Source organism: Penicillium crustosum (genome assembly GCF_028827405.1).
Source record: "Penicillium crustosum strain IBT 35664 chromosome Unknown utg000002l_segment0_segment0, whole genome shotgun sequence".
In the NCBI taxonomy this organism is placed as follows: domain Eukaryota; kingdom Fungi; phylum Ascomycota; class Eurotiomycetes; order Eurotiales; family Aspergillaceae; genus Penicillium; species Penicillium crustosum.
The window spans coordinates 2,882,573-2,898,363 of record NW_026623123.1 but is presented as its reverse complement, the minus strand read 5'-3'; the positions used below and the strand labels follow the sequence as shown (position 1 = coordinate 2,898,363).

Sequence of the window (15,791 nt, the reverse complement as noted above, 5' to 3'; positions counted from 1 at the left end):
AAGACCTTCACCTTTGCAGTCGAATAAATTTTTATGTTTAATTGTAGATACACCAGAAATAGATAGCATCAAGGACCTTAAAATACAGCAAGAAATGTCGATCGAATCAGATGTGCAGCATTATGTCGTAAAAGATAGAAGATAGTCCAAGAACACTGAGTATTAAGGAAAAGAAACAAACACCATGTAACTCGTAGATGCCTTCAGTCTTTTAACTCCGGCCATGCTTGACCTGCCCACGGGCTAGACCCGAAACCCCACCAAAATGTAAAAACAAAAACCAGCAGCCTGACACGAGAATGGAATCCGAAAGCGAAAAAAATTGTCCTGGTAAATTCAAACGCCGAGATCAGGTAACGATGGCAAAGTAGAAACTAGAAAATAATGAGCCTAGAAATTAATAACAGGAAAAGATTAGAGGCATACATTATGTGCCAATAAATGTATCATGCAACTTGCAGGATCGGGCGTCACGCCAGGCGTCGTCGTGGAGGAAGAAAAGGTAACGGTATTGAAACCAGGGGAGGGATGTGCAGCAAAAGGTTCAAGGTGCGTATGGGTTGCTTTTTCATCGAGGAAACTTCTTGTTCGGGGCGACAGTTTTAAATTCGACTCTCGGTTGGTAATGGGCAGCACCGCCGTCCTCAAGCCAGGGTCCGAGATTCTTGCATTGACTGACATCGAAGACCTGGAGTTGATGACAGCCCTCCGCAACAGCCTCGACACCTACTCCAGTCACTCGAACACAGCCACGGACTGATAAATGTCGAAGAGAAAGTAGGTGAAGACCGATACTCCTCAGGGAGGGATCAGAAATTGCGGAGCCGCAGAACGCCATGTTGAGATACTTCAAATTTGAGCACTGCAAGGCAAGGACTTCGGTTGCCGTATCTGACAATGCGCAGCAAAAAGTCTGGTGGGTATTAGTAAATCATGATATTTCACTTTCAGTTTGACGTAAACTCACCAGATCTAATTCCTCCAGGTTTTTGGCCGCATTAGTCAGGTGCACAATGGCGTTGTCCGTCAAATATGTGCAATCCGCCAAGCAGAGCTTTCGCAGGTTGGTGAACTGAGCATTTCCCCAGTATTTGAACCCTTGATCTGTGATTGTGGTGCAACGAGTCAAATCCATCTCCTCAATCCGACCAGCGGCGTGAGACGCAATGTGATGCATAGATCGATCGGTGACATGTTTGCAGTAAGAGAGTGTGAGTTTTTTCAACTTCGGACAGCCATACACTGAGCATTCTGCTGTCTGGATTGTGGGTTTGATCGATGACTGTTTCTCGCCCATCTTCTGGTCGGCGGGCACTACCCATCCAATGATCCGGGCGAGAAGTGTATCTCCGACCTTGCGGCAATTGCTCAAGTCTACCTCCTGTATATTTGTAGCTTTGCTGGACATGTCAAGGATGGCAGAGGCTGTGACATCCCACACACTCTTCATCTTCCACACAGTGGTATTTGGGGCGCAAGTCGTGGCCAATGCCGTGAAGCCTTCGTCGGTGATATGAAAGCAATTGTTGATATTGACCGATCGAGCTCGATTACCAACAAAGGGACAGATGATCTTAACAAGAACGTCATCTGTGATCCTGCGGTTGTAGACGCTCAAATTTAAATCATGAATCACGTCCGCAGATTTGGTCAAGAGCCCCGACCAATGAGACGACACCGCCCTAATGCGAAGAAGGTGGTGGAGCTCAAGGAATTGGAAAATGTTCAGTAAGACACTGTCCGGGAGTAACCCATTGGAGCCGTCGATCCGGGGCCGTTCAGTCTGATATGACTTGGAGAAACTGGCAGTTTCGGGAAGGGCCATGGTTGAAGAACTGGCAGAGCGCGGCTCAGTAGGAGATGAGCGCTGCTGCTCCCCTGATATCTCCTCGGGAGCTAGAGGTGCGAGCGAGCCGCGTCGACTTCGCATCCGGACTTTATCCAGACCAAGGCTGAAGTATGGGTCGGGATCAGAGGGCCGTAATACATCCTGGTCTTGGTCTTCAACGTGCGAGGACTGATGTGGTCCATCCAGTTCAGTTTCAGTGAGAGTAAGTAGTGGCATTGACCGTCGACGGGATGATGTGATCTTTACTTTGTCGTCAAGGGCGAGATCACCAATAGATGGTTGCGGGTCCTCATCAGACATAACAACATCTCCATCGGCTGCCGCCTGGAGCCTTGCTTGGGCAGTGCGTTGGACTTGTTCCCGCACGTCACTTGGGCATTTCTCCCAGAATTCAGCAAGAACGTCACCACCAAGCATCAAACATTCAACTGAAGTCACAGATCGAACTGTGGCGGTTCTCCGAGGTGCTAAATCTAAGCTGACCACCTCACCGAAGTACTGGCCTTGCTTCAGCCTTGCTTTGACCTCAATCCCCGGCCGTTCAATGTGCCCGTTTGGGCTGTTTTTGCTTGCCGACGAGTGGTCTATCTCCGCCTTTTCCGTAAGAACCTCTACCTCGCCGCGAACGATGAAGTAGAGCTCACGGCCCTGAGAATTTTGTTGTATGATATCGGTAAATGGAGGGAAAGATCGCGGTTGGGCATTGAGACCAAGATAGTGAAGAATATCGGCAGGCAACCCAGAAAAAAGCGGTAGCTCTTTAAGTAGGAGACGTACGTTGACCAATCCATTTGCCAATGCACTGGAGCCATCCCGCCGACCGGGACTCGGTGACTTCCTCTTCTTGTACACAGACTTGGCACTCAAGTCACTGTCATCCTCTGCAACAGCTAGATCCTTTGAAAAGCTCTCACGCAATCTTTTTGAGCCCCTTCTTGCCGGGCCAGGCAGATCTAGTGCAGGTGCGGAGGTTTCTTTTTTTTTCTTTTCTAAAATCATCAACCGCTCCTCTGCCTCCTCCCGGATCGCCTGTTCAACCTCCGGGAAGCGAGGTAATATGTTCCGAAAGTCGTCTTTTGTCAGCACGACCAGCATGCATCGAGTCCGGGCGATAATGGTCGCAGTACGAGGACGGTCCATGAGCAATCCAATCTCCCCGAAGAACGCACCCGGCTTGAGTTCAGCGTATATACTCTCGCCATCTCGAGATGTGACCGAGACGGCACCCCGCACTAGCCAGTATATTGCCTTTGCCTCATCGCCTTCTGTCAAGATATAATCGTTGGGTGCGTGGAGTTGTGGGCGCAGGTGCTGTCCGACCTCGATCAAAAAGGATTCTGGGGTAGATTGAAACAGAGGGAAGGATCGCAACCGATCCACTAGTTCCAAGGGCAAAGCTTTGATGTGGGAGGAGGCCAAGGGCGAGGGGCGCGCGGGTCGGTTTGGGTTCATGACTGAATCGAAGGAACGTATGAGGGATACAGTGTCGGACAAGGGCGAGACGGCCTTGGTTGGACCGCCACTGGACCTGCCATGGCGACGCATTGTGATCTAGGTATTCTGAATGAGGATGTGGGATAGATTCAATTATTTCTCCAGGCATAAAAGAGGTCAATAAATCGATGACGTCGACGAAAGCAGCGTCGAACTTCGCATCGGCATCTTCAGCGCCCAATTGCTATCGCGGAGTTTAACGGACTGACATGAATATAGGGCATAGAGAAGAAGCAAAGATTTGGGGGAAAAAGGTCACGACAAGGTCGAGCTAAGGTCTTGAGGTGGGGGGCTTTCCGACTCAGCGACGTCAAATGCGGTTTCTCCACCGATCACCTGGGAGCCTTCGGAAACTCTATGAGAACCTCCACTTTGGGATTTTTGAGACGTTGAATTATTCTAATATCTTCTATATCAATATCACTAATGTAGATCGATATACGGAGTAGATGTACATCGGTCTTGGAGTTCTTTTTCTTTCTTTCCTTTTTTTTTTTTTTTTTTTGAGTGGGGGACGTCAGCACTGAGCGGTCAATCATTCTTTGAACCTGCAGCATCCGGGCCGATCTTTTCTCTATCCTTTTGGCTTATCCCCGGAAACAAAGAAAAATGTGTTAGGAAATAGAGTAGACTTCGTTGTCAGGGTCTTGAATCAGTCAGTGCACTTGATTCTATCCATCTTTTGTGTCGTGGGAGCCATCAGACTTATCTTTACCTTGAATTATATTGCTTTCCAGGGTTCGGTACCCACCCAATAATCCCTACCGTATATTAATCGCTTAACTTGTTTGGTTTGTTTATAAAACCTCACAAGATTCTAGTCCAAATGCGATCTAGTAACGCCACAATGGCGTTGGTAGTCGGCTTGGGACATGATCATACTCTAATATAGAATCCGGCGATGGGTCACGTGTCACTATGTAGCACCCAAAGGGCAAAAATGTTCATCTTGTTTGATGCTAATTGGACGAGTGGGTATCAAAGAATGCAAATAATATACAAGTAACCAAGAGTGTGGTGTGAGCGTTGCTGCCGAAAAACACGATCAGATGGATAAAGGCCGGGGTAGTCACCGGACTAAATATCTCAGAATGGCTTGATGAAGGCCTAGACATAGTGATTGGGGCGGCATTGACTCGGATATGTGGACTCATCTCGCCGGCGTCGGATCCATACCGCCTGTAGCACCATACATCGCAGCCATTTCTTGATCGAAGGCTGAAACGCGTCCTAGCAATGGGAGAGCTTATAGTATTGGTCCCCGGCATTGGGGACCTATCAAGCTTGCAACGAGACTGAGACATCCGCACACAGATTAATCTAGGGAGCCATTGTGATATGGGCCCACCTATGATCAGATTGATCCTTCTTTCTCGACCTTAGACCGACGGTTACCGAGGAAGAAATCAATGTAGGCAGGGCGGTTTCCTTTCAGAGTCTCCAGGGTATCCTGCAAAAGGCCATAGGTCAAGCTCAATTTCAACCCAAGCTTCGCTGTGCGGGCGGCAGTATAAACATCGTGACGAGCTGTGTGGGCGAGATAAGTCAGCCTCGGTTCCTCCAGTAATGTTACCCAATCGGAATAGTTTACTTACCAAGCAAGCTGTATATTCCGGAGAATGACAGCCCAGCAGTGACTGTTGATAAAAAGTCTCTCTCGTCATGCCGAGCGTAGTCTACCGTTTCCTCGAAGAGACAGAATGCAAGTGCGCCAGCACCGAGCTTGAATCCCATCTTCATGCCATCTTTGACGCCTCCAACCACACCAATATAGTTTTTTGTTTTATGATACTGGAACCACCCTGTCGATGTCGTGGGGAAACGATGCGCATTCTCGGCCCGAAACACAAGCCCTGCCTTTTTGCTGCCGTGATAGTACCCCAGTGCTAGCCCAGTCGAAAAAGCGGACATGGTAGCATACGGTAACCGCTTGCCGAACTCAATGCCTAATCGTGGAGGGCTGTCGGATTCAAACAGCTTGTCCCAGTGGACGATCTTGAGGACGATAGAATTGTGCTGCGAGTTGGTAGATGGGGGCCGGTTGGTCTCCATGGTAGGCTTTTAAAAGAAGAATGAGGGCACTAGCAACAAATTTCAAGGGTTGGCTGTAGAGAACGTGGTGAATGTGAGCAACTGATGCAGGCAAAGCTCAGAAATTCGGAGCGCGGAAGGCGGAGTCCCGCCAGATTCTCCGCTTTCCGTCACTCTCCCAAATCAATTATCGCAACGCGACCTATCCTTTAATACCCCCACAATCTCTAAGATGGTATGTGAATTGGCCTTTTTCGAATAAAGATTATCGAACAGGATGGCTAATTACCGAGCAGCCGCCTAAGAAATCCAAAACAGACTCGCGCGCTGTGACCCTCCTCTTCAAGAAGCACAAAACAACTGTGCTTCTGATGCCCCAACCACACGAACCACTCAACTTCACCAAAGAAAGGCTTCTGGATGCCTTAAAATCGCGAAACGTTACCGAGATAAATGGCGACATTGTTCCTGAAAATCCTGACGACATTGAGTTCGGTGAGCCTGTCGACCGAGCGGACCTCGAGAAAGGCTGGAAGCGCATCAAGTCACAGAATGGGTCAGTAACTGTAATGGAAGCGGGCTTGCAGAACGGGCATCCAGTTGCCTTCCGCTTTCACAAATCCACTGAGGACCAAGATGGCGGTGTTGATGTGGACTTTGATGGTGAGGATCCAGGCTGGGATGTTGTCATGCCGACCTACAACGATGAGCCAGAGGAAGAGTCGAGGCCATAATGCATTATGATTTGTGAGAAAGGCCTAGGTCAGAGGATACATACAAGTCTGTAGCTTTCGGCGTTTCAAGGGTAGGGCCGTCGTTATTAGAACCGAAATATGGCGTTTGTTCAGGCGAAAAAAATGATATTAGGACAACAGCAATACCAAAAGCGATGTTTCTCGTTTATATGTAGCATGTCTAACTCTAGAGCAAATATACACGCATTATGGTAAAAACAACTGGCGTTGATGCTCACTGTGAGTAATTTTGGGCTTTTTTTTTACAGTGATGGTTGATGGCATAATACATTTGGTATCATTATCATTTGATATCATTATCAGCCTCTCTAGTTATTGTTTAAGTATTCTGAGATTAATACTATGATGTATGCAAAGCCTAATAACCACAGTTTAGCCGGCGATCTTCGATATGGGAAAATATTACGTGTGAATAAAGCAAGTGGGACGTGTACAATACTTGAAACGTACAATATACTATAGAACTGGGAACTTTTAGTACTGAGAGACATTTATTGCCACGCTCTGACAGCCAAACACCACTATAAAACGGTTGCTCGGAGCAACCACTAGATGACAACACGTACACGCATCAACAAATGAAATCGCTTCAAGGAGCCCCCCCTCGGAGAATACCTGCACCCCCTACCCCATAGTACAACCTTAGATCCATTCTTCGACTCTTCTACATTCCTTATCTTCGACGCCAAATAGCTAAGCTCCCCCCTTGGCCTTGCCATTGCAGGGTGTCGCCAACTGCCTGACGTACCGGCCCCGCAAAACAGCTCGACGACTAGGGGTTGATCCGACCCGACCTTCCAACATGGCTGCCTCCGACGGCGCTTCCTCCATCAGCGTTACAGTCAGAGTCCGTCCTTTTACTATCAGAGAGGCAGCCCAGATCACACGATGTGACGAGGGTCCCCTGTTCCTCGGCGATGGTTCCCTCGCGGGCGCGCCGGCACCGAAGCTTAACCAGAAGGGCATACGATCTATCGTCAAAGTGATTGATGACCGTTGCTTGTGAGTATTCCATGCATTTTGAATATTGGGTCCAACATCCTAACTGAACTAGGGTGTTTGACCCCCCAGAGGACAATCCTGTTCAAAAGTTCTCCAAGAGCGTGGTACCAAACGGTAAGCGTGTCAAGGACCAGACCTTCGCCTTCGATCGCATCTTCGACCAAAACGCTTCCCAGGGAGAGGTATACGAATCTACAACACGAAGCCTGCTCGACAACGTGCTCGATGGATACAATGCGACGGTATTTGCGTATGGAGCTACTGGATGTGGAAAAACGCATACAATCACCGGAACTGCCCAACAGCCTGGTATCATCTTTCTCACTATGCAGGAGCTGTTTGAGCGGATTGACGAACGAGCAAGCGAAAAGTCGACCGAAATTTCTCTATCCTACCTCGAGATTTATAACGAAACCATTCGTGACTTGCTTGTTCCTAGTGGTAGCAGTGGAAAGGGTGGATTGATGCTGCGGGAGGATTCCAACCAATCAGTCTCTGTTGCTGGGCTGTCAAGTTATCACCCGCAGAATGTGGGGGAGGTAATGGACATGATCATGCAAGGAAATGAGCGCCGCACCATGTCTCCTACCGCAGCAAATGCTACTTCATCCCGATCGCATGCCGTCCTTCAAATCAACATCGCGCAAAAAGATCGAAATGCGGACGTTAATGAGCCTCACACCATGGCCACTTTCAGTATCATCGATCTAGCGGGAAGTGAGCGTGCCAGCGCGACACTGAACAGAGGAGAACGTCTGTTCGAAGGTGCCAATATCAACAAGTCTCTATTATCCCTGGGAAGCTGCATCAATGCACTATGCGACCCACGAAAGCGGAATCACATCCCCTACCGAAACTCCAAGCTCACCCGATTACTTAAGTTTGCTCTTGGTGGCAATTGCAAGACAGTCATGATTGTCTGCGTCAGCCCCTCAAGCCAGCACTTCGATGAGACCCAAAATACCCTTCGGTATGCGAATCGAGCGAAGAATATCCAGACCAAGGTCACACGGAATGTGTTCAATGTGAATCGACACGTGAAGGACTTCTTGGTCAAGATTGATGAGCAAATGAATTTGATCAATGAGCTCAAAGCACAGGCAAAAGACCATGAAAAGGTTGCCTTTACCAAGTTCCGCAAGCAGGGTGAGAAGAAAGACGCCGTTTTGCGCGAGGGTGTCGCCCGAATTCGCAATGCTTACGAACACACGTTGCCTGAGAGGCAAGAGAAGACCAACAACATGCTGAAACTAAGGCAAATTGGCCGCAGAATTGGCATTTTGTCGTCTTGGATTGCGGCCTTTGATAATGTTTGCGCCGCGCATGAAAACGAGGAGGGATTATCGAACCTATACGCCGTTCGCAAATCTGCACAGGGAATCCTCCTCGAGCTGGAAGGTAGCAGGCATCATTACAACCAGAAACTATCGAAAAGTACATGGGATCGACCGGTGAAATCGGCGGTCGAGAATGCTGCAAAGCAGCTTCAAGAGTTTGACATTACCGATAACAGTGACTACGCCAATTTGAACCGAGAAGCGGATCTTCTTCGGTCCAATGCAGAGCGGGAAGCATTGACAGCTGTGATAGAACAGGACAAGGCTGGGGAGGCTGCTGCTGTACAGCTTCTGTTGCAAGCCCAGTTTGAGATGATGAGCTCGATCGAGGATATCATGCAACTAAACGCAGACGAGGCTATCAAAAAGGGCCGGGCCATCCTGACAAAGATGTTAGAGGATTGTGCAGATGCAGCAACCAGCCTCGTCAAACCAGATGGCAATATGCCATCTATACCGAACATTGGCTCTGCGCGGCCTGCAAGCCCCACGAAAACAAAGAAGCGCTTCAGCTTGGTGAGCTTGCCACCAGTATCGACTGCCAACCCCCCAGTCACACTCACCCCTGCTGCTCCTGTTTCACCGAGCAAGGGCTCTCCACGTCGCCGTAAAGGTACTGCCGGTCGGAAGAGTGTCAGCTTTACGCCCAAGAAAGCCCAGGTGAAAATTCCCAAACGATCGGTTCGATGGAAGGACGATGAAGAAGACGGCACTCTGACCGAATTCCAAAAGACCCCCAAGAAGGTTGACTCTGCCGATGATGCCAACTTTGAAGAGTCATGGTTGCCACCTCGATCGGGATCTCCCATTCCACGAAATATCCCGAGGGTTATCAGCCCGTCGGGTTCTATCTCTCCTACCCCCGACGAGCCTGCTGAATCTGCCGGGCCTAGCTTGAACATTCAAAAGAACAACAGTCGCTTCAAGGCAGGATTTTTAACCAAGAGAAATGGCAGCTCACCATTGGCACCACCACCTTCATCCAGCCTTCCTCTTTCAAGAAGAGATAGCTCCCCCCTCCGTGATATTGAAGGAAGCAGCTTCATGAACCGCCCCTCGACGGACCGTCCATCACGGATCGCTGTTCGTAGCCCCAGCGGGAACTTCTCGAGCAGTCCAGTATCTGAAAACAAGGATAGCTGGAAGTCGGACAAGGAAGAAGCAATTAAGATCAATTCGGCCATGCGACGCATGTCTAGTGGGCGGATTGCTAGTGGGCAGTTCAGCGCTCCATCGTCCAATGCCCTGCGAGTTCACCGTCGTCGCAGTCCGACTTCCAATACTTATGGGGCCCCGCCAGCAGACAATCACATGTTTACCGCATCGCAAGCTCGGCGCATGGTCAAGAGCGAGAGAGAACACGATGCCAAGCCTCGGGTCTTGAGTCCTCATACCCTCCCAGTCATGAAGCACACGGGACGTCGCACAACATTGGGCGGAGACGGTCGACCTCGAAATATGAGCCTATCCAGCAGAGATGCTATTCGTCTCAGTGCGATGGCAGCGCCCCCTGCTGAACACAGCTCCCAAGCGTGGTAGTGGGGCTCTGGTGAATGAGTTCGAAGTCTTCATGGACCGCTTTGATTTTTGATTCTTGGATTGTTTTCAATTGTTTGGAATTGGCGTTTTGTTGGCGTAACAGATACCACTTTTTTTTTTCTGTACATTTGTACGACGAAATCCCTCCCGAATTTTAGCCTGTCATTTTTGTCTGTTGCATTGGTGTTCAGCTGGCAGCTTTTGTACAATAACCATAACAATCATAACAATCAGATAGGGTTGGCCGGAAGCCCTAATCTTTTAATGCCGAATTCCCCGCGCTGCTTTGTAAAGAAATGACGCCATCGCCATACTCCAATTCTCGACCTCCCGTACATTTCTTCTCTCTTTTCTCCTCTATTTCTTCTTATTCATTTCCTACATCTATAATCTTCGAACTGCTCCATTTCCATCATTGCTACAGCACCCTGTGCGGCCCCTTTCACTTCCGAACCCGCGACCATCCCCACTTATCAAGTACGTCTCCACCATCACCAGAATTTCTGCAGATGACTTTCGCCGCCCCGGTTGCCTCAACCCTTTTCTCACGCTTTTTCCGTTCCTTCTCCACCAGCTCGGCTTTTTCCTTGACGCCAGAAACACAATCCCGCAAAATGTCAGACACACAAACCGCGACAGTAGCAGCCGGCTGCTTCTGGGGCGTTGAGCACCTGTACCGCAAGAATTTCGGCAATGGCAAAGGCCTTCTCGATGCCAAGGTGGGCTACTGCGGTGGCGCCGTTTCGTCGCCATCGTACCGAGCTGTCTGCTCTGGTTCAACTGGACGTAAGTGCTGTGCTATCTGAGACAGAAAAATAACGCGGAGTTCCTTATCGCGATCGCATCTTCAAATACTGATATTTATTTTTTTTTTGCTCTCCACAGATGCCGAGGCCCTCCGGATAGTCTATGATCCCTCAATTGTGACCTACCGCCAGCTTCTTGAATTTTTCTACCGCATGCACGACCCCACAACAGAAAACCGACAGGGTCCGGATGTTGGTACGCAATACCGCAGTGCGATCTTTACGCATGGAGATGAACAGCATAAGATCGCAGAGGAGATTACAGAGAAAGTCAGCAAGGAGTGGTATAAGACGCCACTTTCCACCAAGGTCCTGCCGGCGGGTCAGTGGTGGGATGCGGAGGAATATCACCAGCTCTATCTTCAGAATAACCCTGCCGGATATGAGTGTCCTGCTCAGTATGTGTCTCTGTCCTTCCGGTTTCATTTTATCGGGTTGCTAACTTCTTGTTTTAGCTTTATCCGACATTTCCCTCCTCTGTCGGATTGACTAGATTCCAAATTGTAATTAGTTTTAACCCGTCTTCATAATGTGTACCTAAAGAAGATTGAATATAAAGGTCAACATCTATACTATGGAATTTTGCGCTTGTACACGGTTTCTCTATAAACTCGGGTTTAGTGCCCAAGGCCGCCTATAGGGGACTTCTATTCTATAGAACCAGGGTCATTCCTTCCTTTCGCGCTCCGTACTATTTTATTGGCCAAAAGAGACTCGGTTTCTTGCTATAAACTACAAGGTACCCGTGGACATCTACAACATGCAGTTCTTGGGAATACATACATAGGTAGAACTTTAGCATGATGTATTTTAGCCTTTCAACTCTAATTACTATACCAGGTGCGTTGAAAGAGATAAACCCCTCTTAAAATATATGCAAAAGGCAAGATCACGCTATTAGGGTTGGTCTCATTGTAGGGATTTATTTAAAGTTAAGGTTTTGCCAGGCAATAACCTGGGTAGTGCAGTATTTAAGAGCAATGTCAAACTTGCAAGGTTGTCATCTAAACGAGACACAGGCCTGAGTTCGTGGTCAGATGGTCATCTGAGTCATGTACCGCTGGGAATCTTCTCTTTTTTTTACGCAGGGTTCACTTCTCTCCCCATTCCTATACTTGATCTACAATACTGGTCTAGTAGAGGGGAGCGATGAAGTGAAGTCAAATGCGTGGGTTGACGACGTGGCATTCATTGCAATATGGGAAAGCGAGCAAGAAACAGTATCAAAACTATACCAGACATGTAAACATTTGCTGTCTACAGGTAGCCACCGCGTGACATGGTGTCGACTGGGCTAGAAGAACAACCTTGGAACACCCCAGCCTATTGGTTTGTCTAGTTCCCGCCCAAATATTAAATTTATCAGTTGTTTGTCTAAACTCTCCAGGGGCATCCCAAGACAGCAGACATTATCAGCCGGGGTCAAGCCACTGCTCTTCATTCAGCAGCCGAGCATGAATTATACAACATTCTTGAAAAGCTTATTACCCCATGGCCCCGGGCGTCTAGCTGGCGGCGGTGAGGACGGATTTGTCAGCTGCTTTGTGGGAAGAAGTACTCCGTAATGCATGATGATACTAGCTGCTTGGGGGGACAAACACAGAGAAATCCTACTGTTTATATCTTTTTAGTGTAGTTTAAATTAGTCTCTTCCTGTAGGTAGGTATACGGCGTACCTGAGACCAAACCTTCCGAAAAGCTCAAAGTTGGTTGGCCGCGTTTTATCTTATCTTACCTTATCATGCACACCCATGGCGTCAACGCGGCACCCCGGTCAGCCTCGGTCTTCAGCCCTCGAACACTTCTTAACGGAGCTGTCTCTTCCAACTCCCTGGATTTGCCTGCTTTCGCTAGTCACTCCCTCCATTGTTTCTAGCATTAGTTCAGGTAGTCAATATTGCATCACAACACCTTTCCGGTCCTCGACAAACTTGCTTGTTCCAGGGGTCCACGGGTGACTTCCCGCAATCGCAACCATGGCTCTGTACAACCAAACTGTGGATTTCCTCTCTGGTGCCTTTTCAAACAAGCAGACTCAACTCCCCTTGCTAGCAGTGACTGGAGCTTCGTTCACACTTGGTCTACTCGCTCGATCTGTTTTCCCTCGAGGCGAATCGCTCCAGACTGTTCTTGCCTCGCCTCGGACGACAGTTTTGCCTGGCATATCCGAGTCGGAGAATCGCCAACTGCCTCTCCCGTCTGATGTTCTGCCCGGTGCTCGTGATGTCGATAGCCCGTACGGGTCAATCCGAGTGTATGAATGGGGCCCGGAAGATGGACCCAAAGTATTGTTCGTGCATGGTATCACCACGCCGTGTATTTCGCTCGGCGGGGTGGCCCATGCGCTGGTGGATCGCGGCTGCCGTGTGATGCTCTTTGACTTGTAGGCGTTGCGCAAGATTCAACACTTCGACTTATCGCTAACCTAAAAATTTACGTAGGTTCGGGAGAGGATATTCCGACTGCCCTGCTGATCTTCCACAAGATGATCGCCTCTTCTCAACACAGATCCTCCTCGCTCTGGCATCATCGCCTATCGCTTGGACGGGTGCCGAGTCTGGTAAATTCTGCCTTACTGGTTACTCTCTTGGAGGCGGCATTGCAGCTGCCTTTGCATCGTACTTTCCTCAGCTTATGTCGTCATTGGTGCTCCTAGCCCCTTCGGGCTTGCTCCGCAATTCGCAAATCAGTTTCCAGAGTCGACTCCTTTACTCAAAGGGTCTTATGCCTGAGAATATCTTAGCAACCTTGGTTAGCCGTCGACTCAAATCAGGCCCCTTGGTCACGCCCAAGCCCAAGAACAAGAAACTCAGCGCCGCCGATGTGCTCACCGAGGAACTGCCTTCCCAAAGCGCCGCGGCAAGCCAAATTCTGTCCCGAGAATATCCTCACATCAATATCCCTTCTACTGTGGCGTGGCAGGTGAATAACCATACAGGATTTGTCCATGCGTTTATGTCTAGCATGCGTTATGGTCCAATCCTGCAAGAGCGTCAATGGAATAGATGGGCGCGTCTTGGCGAGTATTTAACTGCACAGAACGCCGCCTCAAGCAACGAAAATAAGAGACCTGCAGAGAACAAAGTCCACATTCTGTGTGGCAACAACGATTTAATCATTGTCAAAAGTGAGCTTGTCCCAGATGCCACGGCTGCCCTGGGTGACAATGTTGTCTTCGAGTTCTACGAAGCAGGACATGAGTTCCCCAGTACCAAGTACGAGGAAGTAGCATCTTATATCTTCGAGTTACTATAAACAAGGGGTTCCACGGAATCTACTGTTGAGGGGAGGGGTTTGGGATATATCCATGTTCATTGGACATTCGTTCGGTTCCATTTGGTAGATTCAATATACATAGAAGTTTGTGTTGGTTTATTCATTTTTTTTATTCATTTGCTTTTGTTTCCTAGCTTCCAGTCTTTAGGATCTCCTCCACGGCATTGAGCTGACTTGATAGCCCTGTGAGGTGTGCCGATCTGTCTGGCATCCGCGCACCGGCAAAGTAAGGGCCCTCGGAGGCTGGTGCTCGTGCAAATCGGTCCACACTGCTGCGGTTGCTTCCTGGCAATTGGCTGACGTTGCCTTGGCTTACGGCGTTAGGACTGGTGCCATTGGCAGTACTACAGGAAAATCTGGTTAGTTGGCTGATAAAAGGATACATTTGGATATAGATGTACTCACGTTGTGGTTCTGGGTTCCGGAATGGACATGATGTGTGGATGGTTGTTTATGATAGGTGTGAGGTTCTCACAGGTGGTTCAGAGGGATCAGAGGAATCAAAAAGTCGAGTCACCAGAATAGGACTCAGTAGAAGGAAGGTTGGGGTAGTGTGGTGTTCAAGAGTGAGGTATGTGCTTGGCTTTGATTGGTATGTTTAGAAATGAGCCGTGGTGATGAGGAATTGCTGAGTTTCTGAGTTTCTGGGTTGTTAAGCTGATGATGTCCAGGATACAACTGAGCGGGAGCTCCTATATATACACTGCAGGTCTGACGCTATGCATGGGGACGGCATGCCTTTGGGGCCGAACACGCGAGCTTGAGCTTCGCATCACAGCCCACATGGACAGTACGAGCTACACAACGAAGGAAACGAGGAAAAGATCTTCATCGAGTGCATGAACTCCACCTGCCATGGGCCTGTGATGGCATCTCGACCCTTGAGCTCAACGTTCGCCAAGACCGAGTCTGCATGAACCATGCCAGTTCAGGAATTCGTTTAGCGGGAGACCCAGAAGGTCCGTACCAAAGGAGCACATACCCGTTCGGCTCATCTATGCAAAACAAGCGACAAGTCCGTTGTTATTGGCCGAACTGCAGGTAACCGGGGCTAGGAGGCAGGTACCAGCCGCATAAGGATGCGTGGACTAAGACCCACTTTTACGATCATCCTGAGCGTAAATACAACATTCTTGCTAAGCACATGGCCAACCACATGTTTCAGGTCTAGGAATATCCGGACTCTCAAAATACGTGGAATGAAGCGAGGGGGTGGACCTCAATTCGAGTTTCAAACTGGATCTTCGATTGAGCTATCAAACAAGGGACAAGATCACGATCTCCATTTGAAAAGAGATTAACCTCATTTTTTCAAGGGTCTAGAGCCAGTTGAAACAAACAAATCCCGAACCATCCTTGGCGGCAAAAGCGCTTCGCAATGGACCGGCATCCTCGCGTGGGATGACTACGACGCAAACCTCCAGGGTGAAACAATGTCGGGGGCTAACGTGGTCGATCACATGGCCGTGTAATGACCCAGGGGCTTAGCTCTAAGAGGTCAGAAAGAGAAAATAAAATAAAACAAGGCTCACCATGCTGCATTCCCCGGGCCACGCGCGCCTGGTGCATGTTTCCTTCATTTCCCTTTCTTGACACCAACACTGCAGATCCCTCAACGGCGAAGTCTGGATTAGGGCACGCTACTCTCGGCACAAAATATTTTGATAGTACAGGGTCCATACCAGTCATGCCTTACCAGAGT

The 15,791-nt window shown here is 49.0% G+C and overlaps 7 protein-coding genes across 7 annotated transcripts; 4 read left to right on the top strand and 3 right to left on the bottom strand.

The window, feature by feature from the left end:
• Nucleotides 1-568: 568 nt before the first annotated feature.
• Nucleotides 569-3,394, bottom strand: N7487_004602 (uncharacterized protein; the record flags this gene model as incomplete). Its single annotated transcript, XM_056872349.1, has 2 exons — nucleotides 569-913; nucleotides 968-3,394. The coding sequence occupies 2 exons, from the start codon at nucleotides 3,392-3,394 to the stop codon at nucleotides 569-571; spliced, it is 2,772 nt and encodes a 923-aa protein (XP_056730069.1).
• A 1,303-nt stretch (nucleotides 3,395-4,697) lies between these two features.
• Nucleotides 4,698-5,395, bottom strand: N7487_004601 (uncharacterized protein; the record flags this gene model as incomplete). The annotated part of the gene is made up of 2 exons (XM_056872348.1): nucleotides 4,698-4,870; nucleotides 4,939-5,395. 2 exons carry the CDS (start codon nucleotides 5,393-5,395, stop codon nucleotides 4,698-4,700), a joined length of 630 nt encoding a protein of 209 aa, XP_056730068.1.
• A 211-nt stretch (nucleotides 5,396-5,606) lies between these two features.
• On the top strand, nucleotides 5,607-6,108 carry N7487_004600 (uncharacterized protein; the record flags this gene model as incomplete). The annotated part of the gene is made up of 2 exons (XM_056872347.1): nucleotides 5,607-5,609; nucleotides 5,671-6,108. 2 exons carry the CDS (start codon nucleotides 5,607-5,609, stop codon nucleotides 6,106-6,108), a joined length of 441 nt encoding a protein of 146 aa, XP_056730067.1.
• An 823-nt stretch (nucleotides 6,109-6,931) lies between these two features.
• On the top strand, nucleotides 6,932-10,007 carry N7487_004599 (kinesin family protein; the record flags this gene model as incomplete). Its single annotated transcript, XM_056872346.1, has 2 exons — nucleotides 6,932-7,131; nucleotides 7,184-10,007. The coding sequence occupies 2 exons, from the start codon at nucleotides 6,932-6,934 to the stop codon at nucleotides 10,005-10,007; spliced, it is 3,024 nt and encodes a 1,007-aa protein (XP_056730066.1).
• Nucleotides 10,008-10,381: 374 nt separating this feature from the next.
• On the top strand, nucleotides 10,382-11,302 carry N7487_004598 (peptide-methionine-S-sulfoxide reductase; the record flags this gene model as incomplete). The annotated part of the gene is made up of 3 exons (XM_056872345.1): nucleotides 10,382-10,793; nucleotides 10,893-11,211; nucleotides 11,269-11,302. The coding sequence occupies exons 1-3, from the start codon at nucleotides 10,517-10,519 to the stop codon at nucleotides 11,300-11,302; spliced, it is 630 nt and encodes a 209-aa protein (XP_056730065.1). The 5' UTR covers nucleotides 10,382-10,516.
• Nucleotides 11,303-12,789: 1,487 nt separating this feature from the next.
• Nucleotides 12,790-14,068, top strand: N7487_004597 (alpha/beta hydrolase; the record flags this gene model as incomplete). The annotated part of the gene is made up of 2 exons (XM_056872344.1): nucleotides 12,790-13,196; nucleotides 13,255-14,068. The coding sequence occupies 2 exons, from the start codon at nucleotides 12,790-12,792 to the stop codon at nucleotides 14,066-14,068; spliced, it is 1,221 nt and encodes a 406-aa protein (XP_056730064.1).
• Nucleotides 14,069-14,219: 151 nt separating this feature from the next.
• On the bottom strand, nucleotides 14,220-14,523 carry N7487_004596 (uncharacterized protein; the record flags this gene model as incomplete). The annotated part of the gene is made up of 2 exons (XM_056872343.1): nucleotides 14,220-14,433; nucleotides 14,495-14,523. 2 exons carry the CDS (start codon nucleotides 14,521-14,523, stop codon nucleotides 14,220-14,222), a joined length of 243 nt encoding a protein of 80 aa, XP_056730063.1.
• Nucleotides 14,524-15,791: the final 1,268 nt, after the last annotated feature.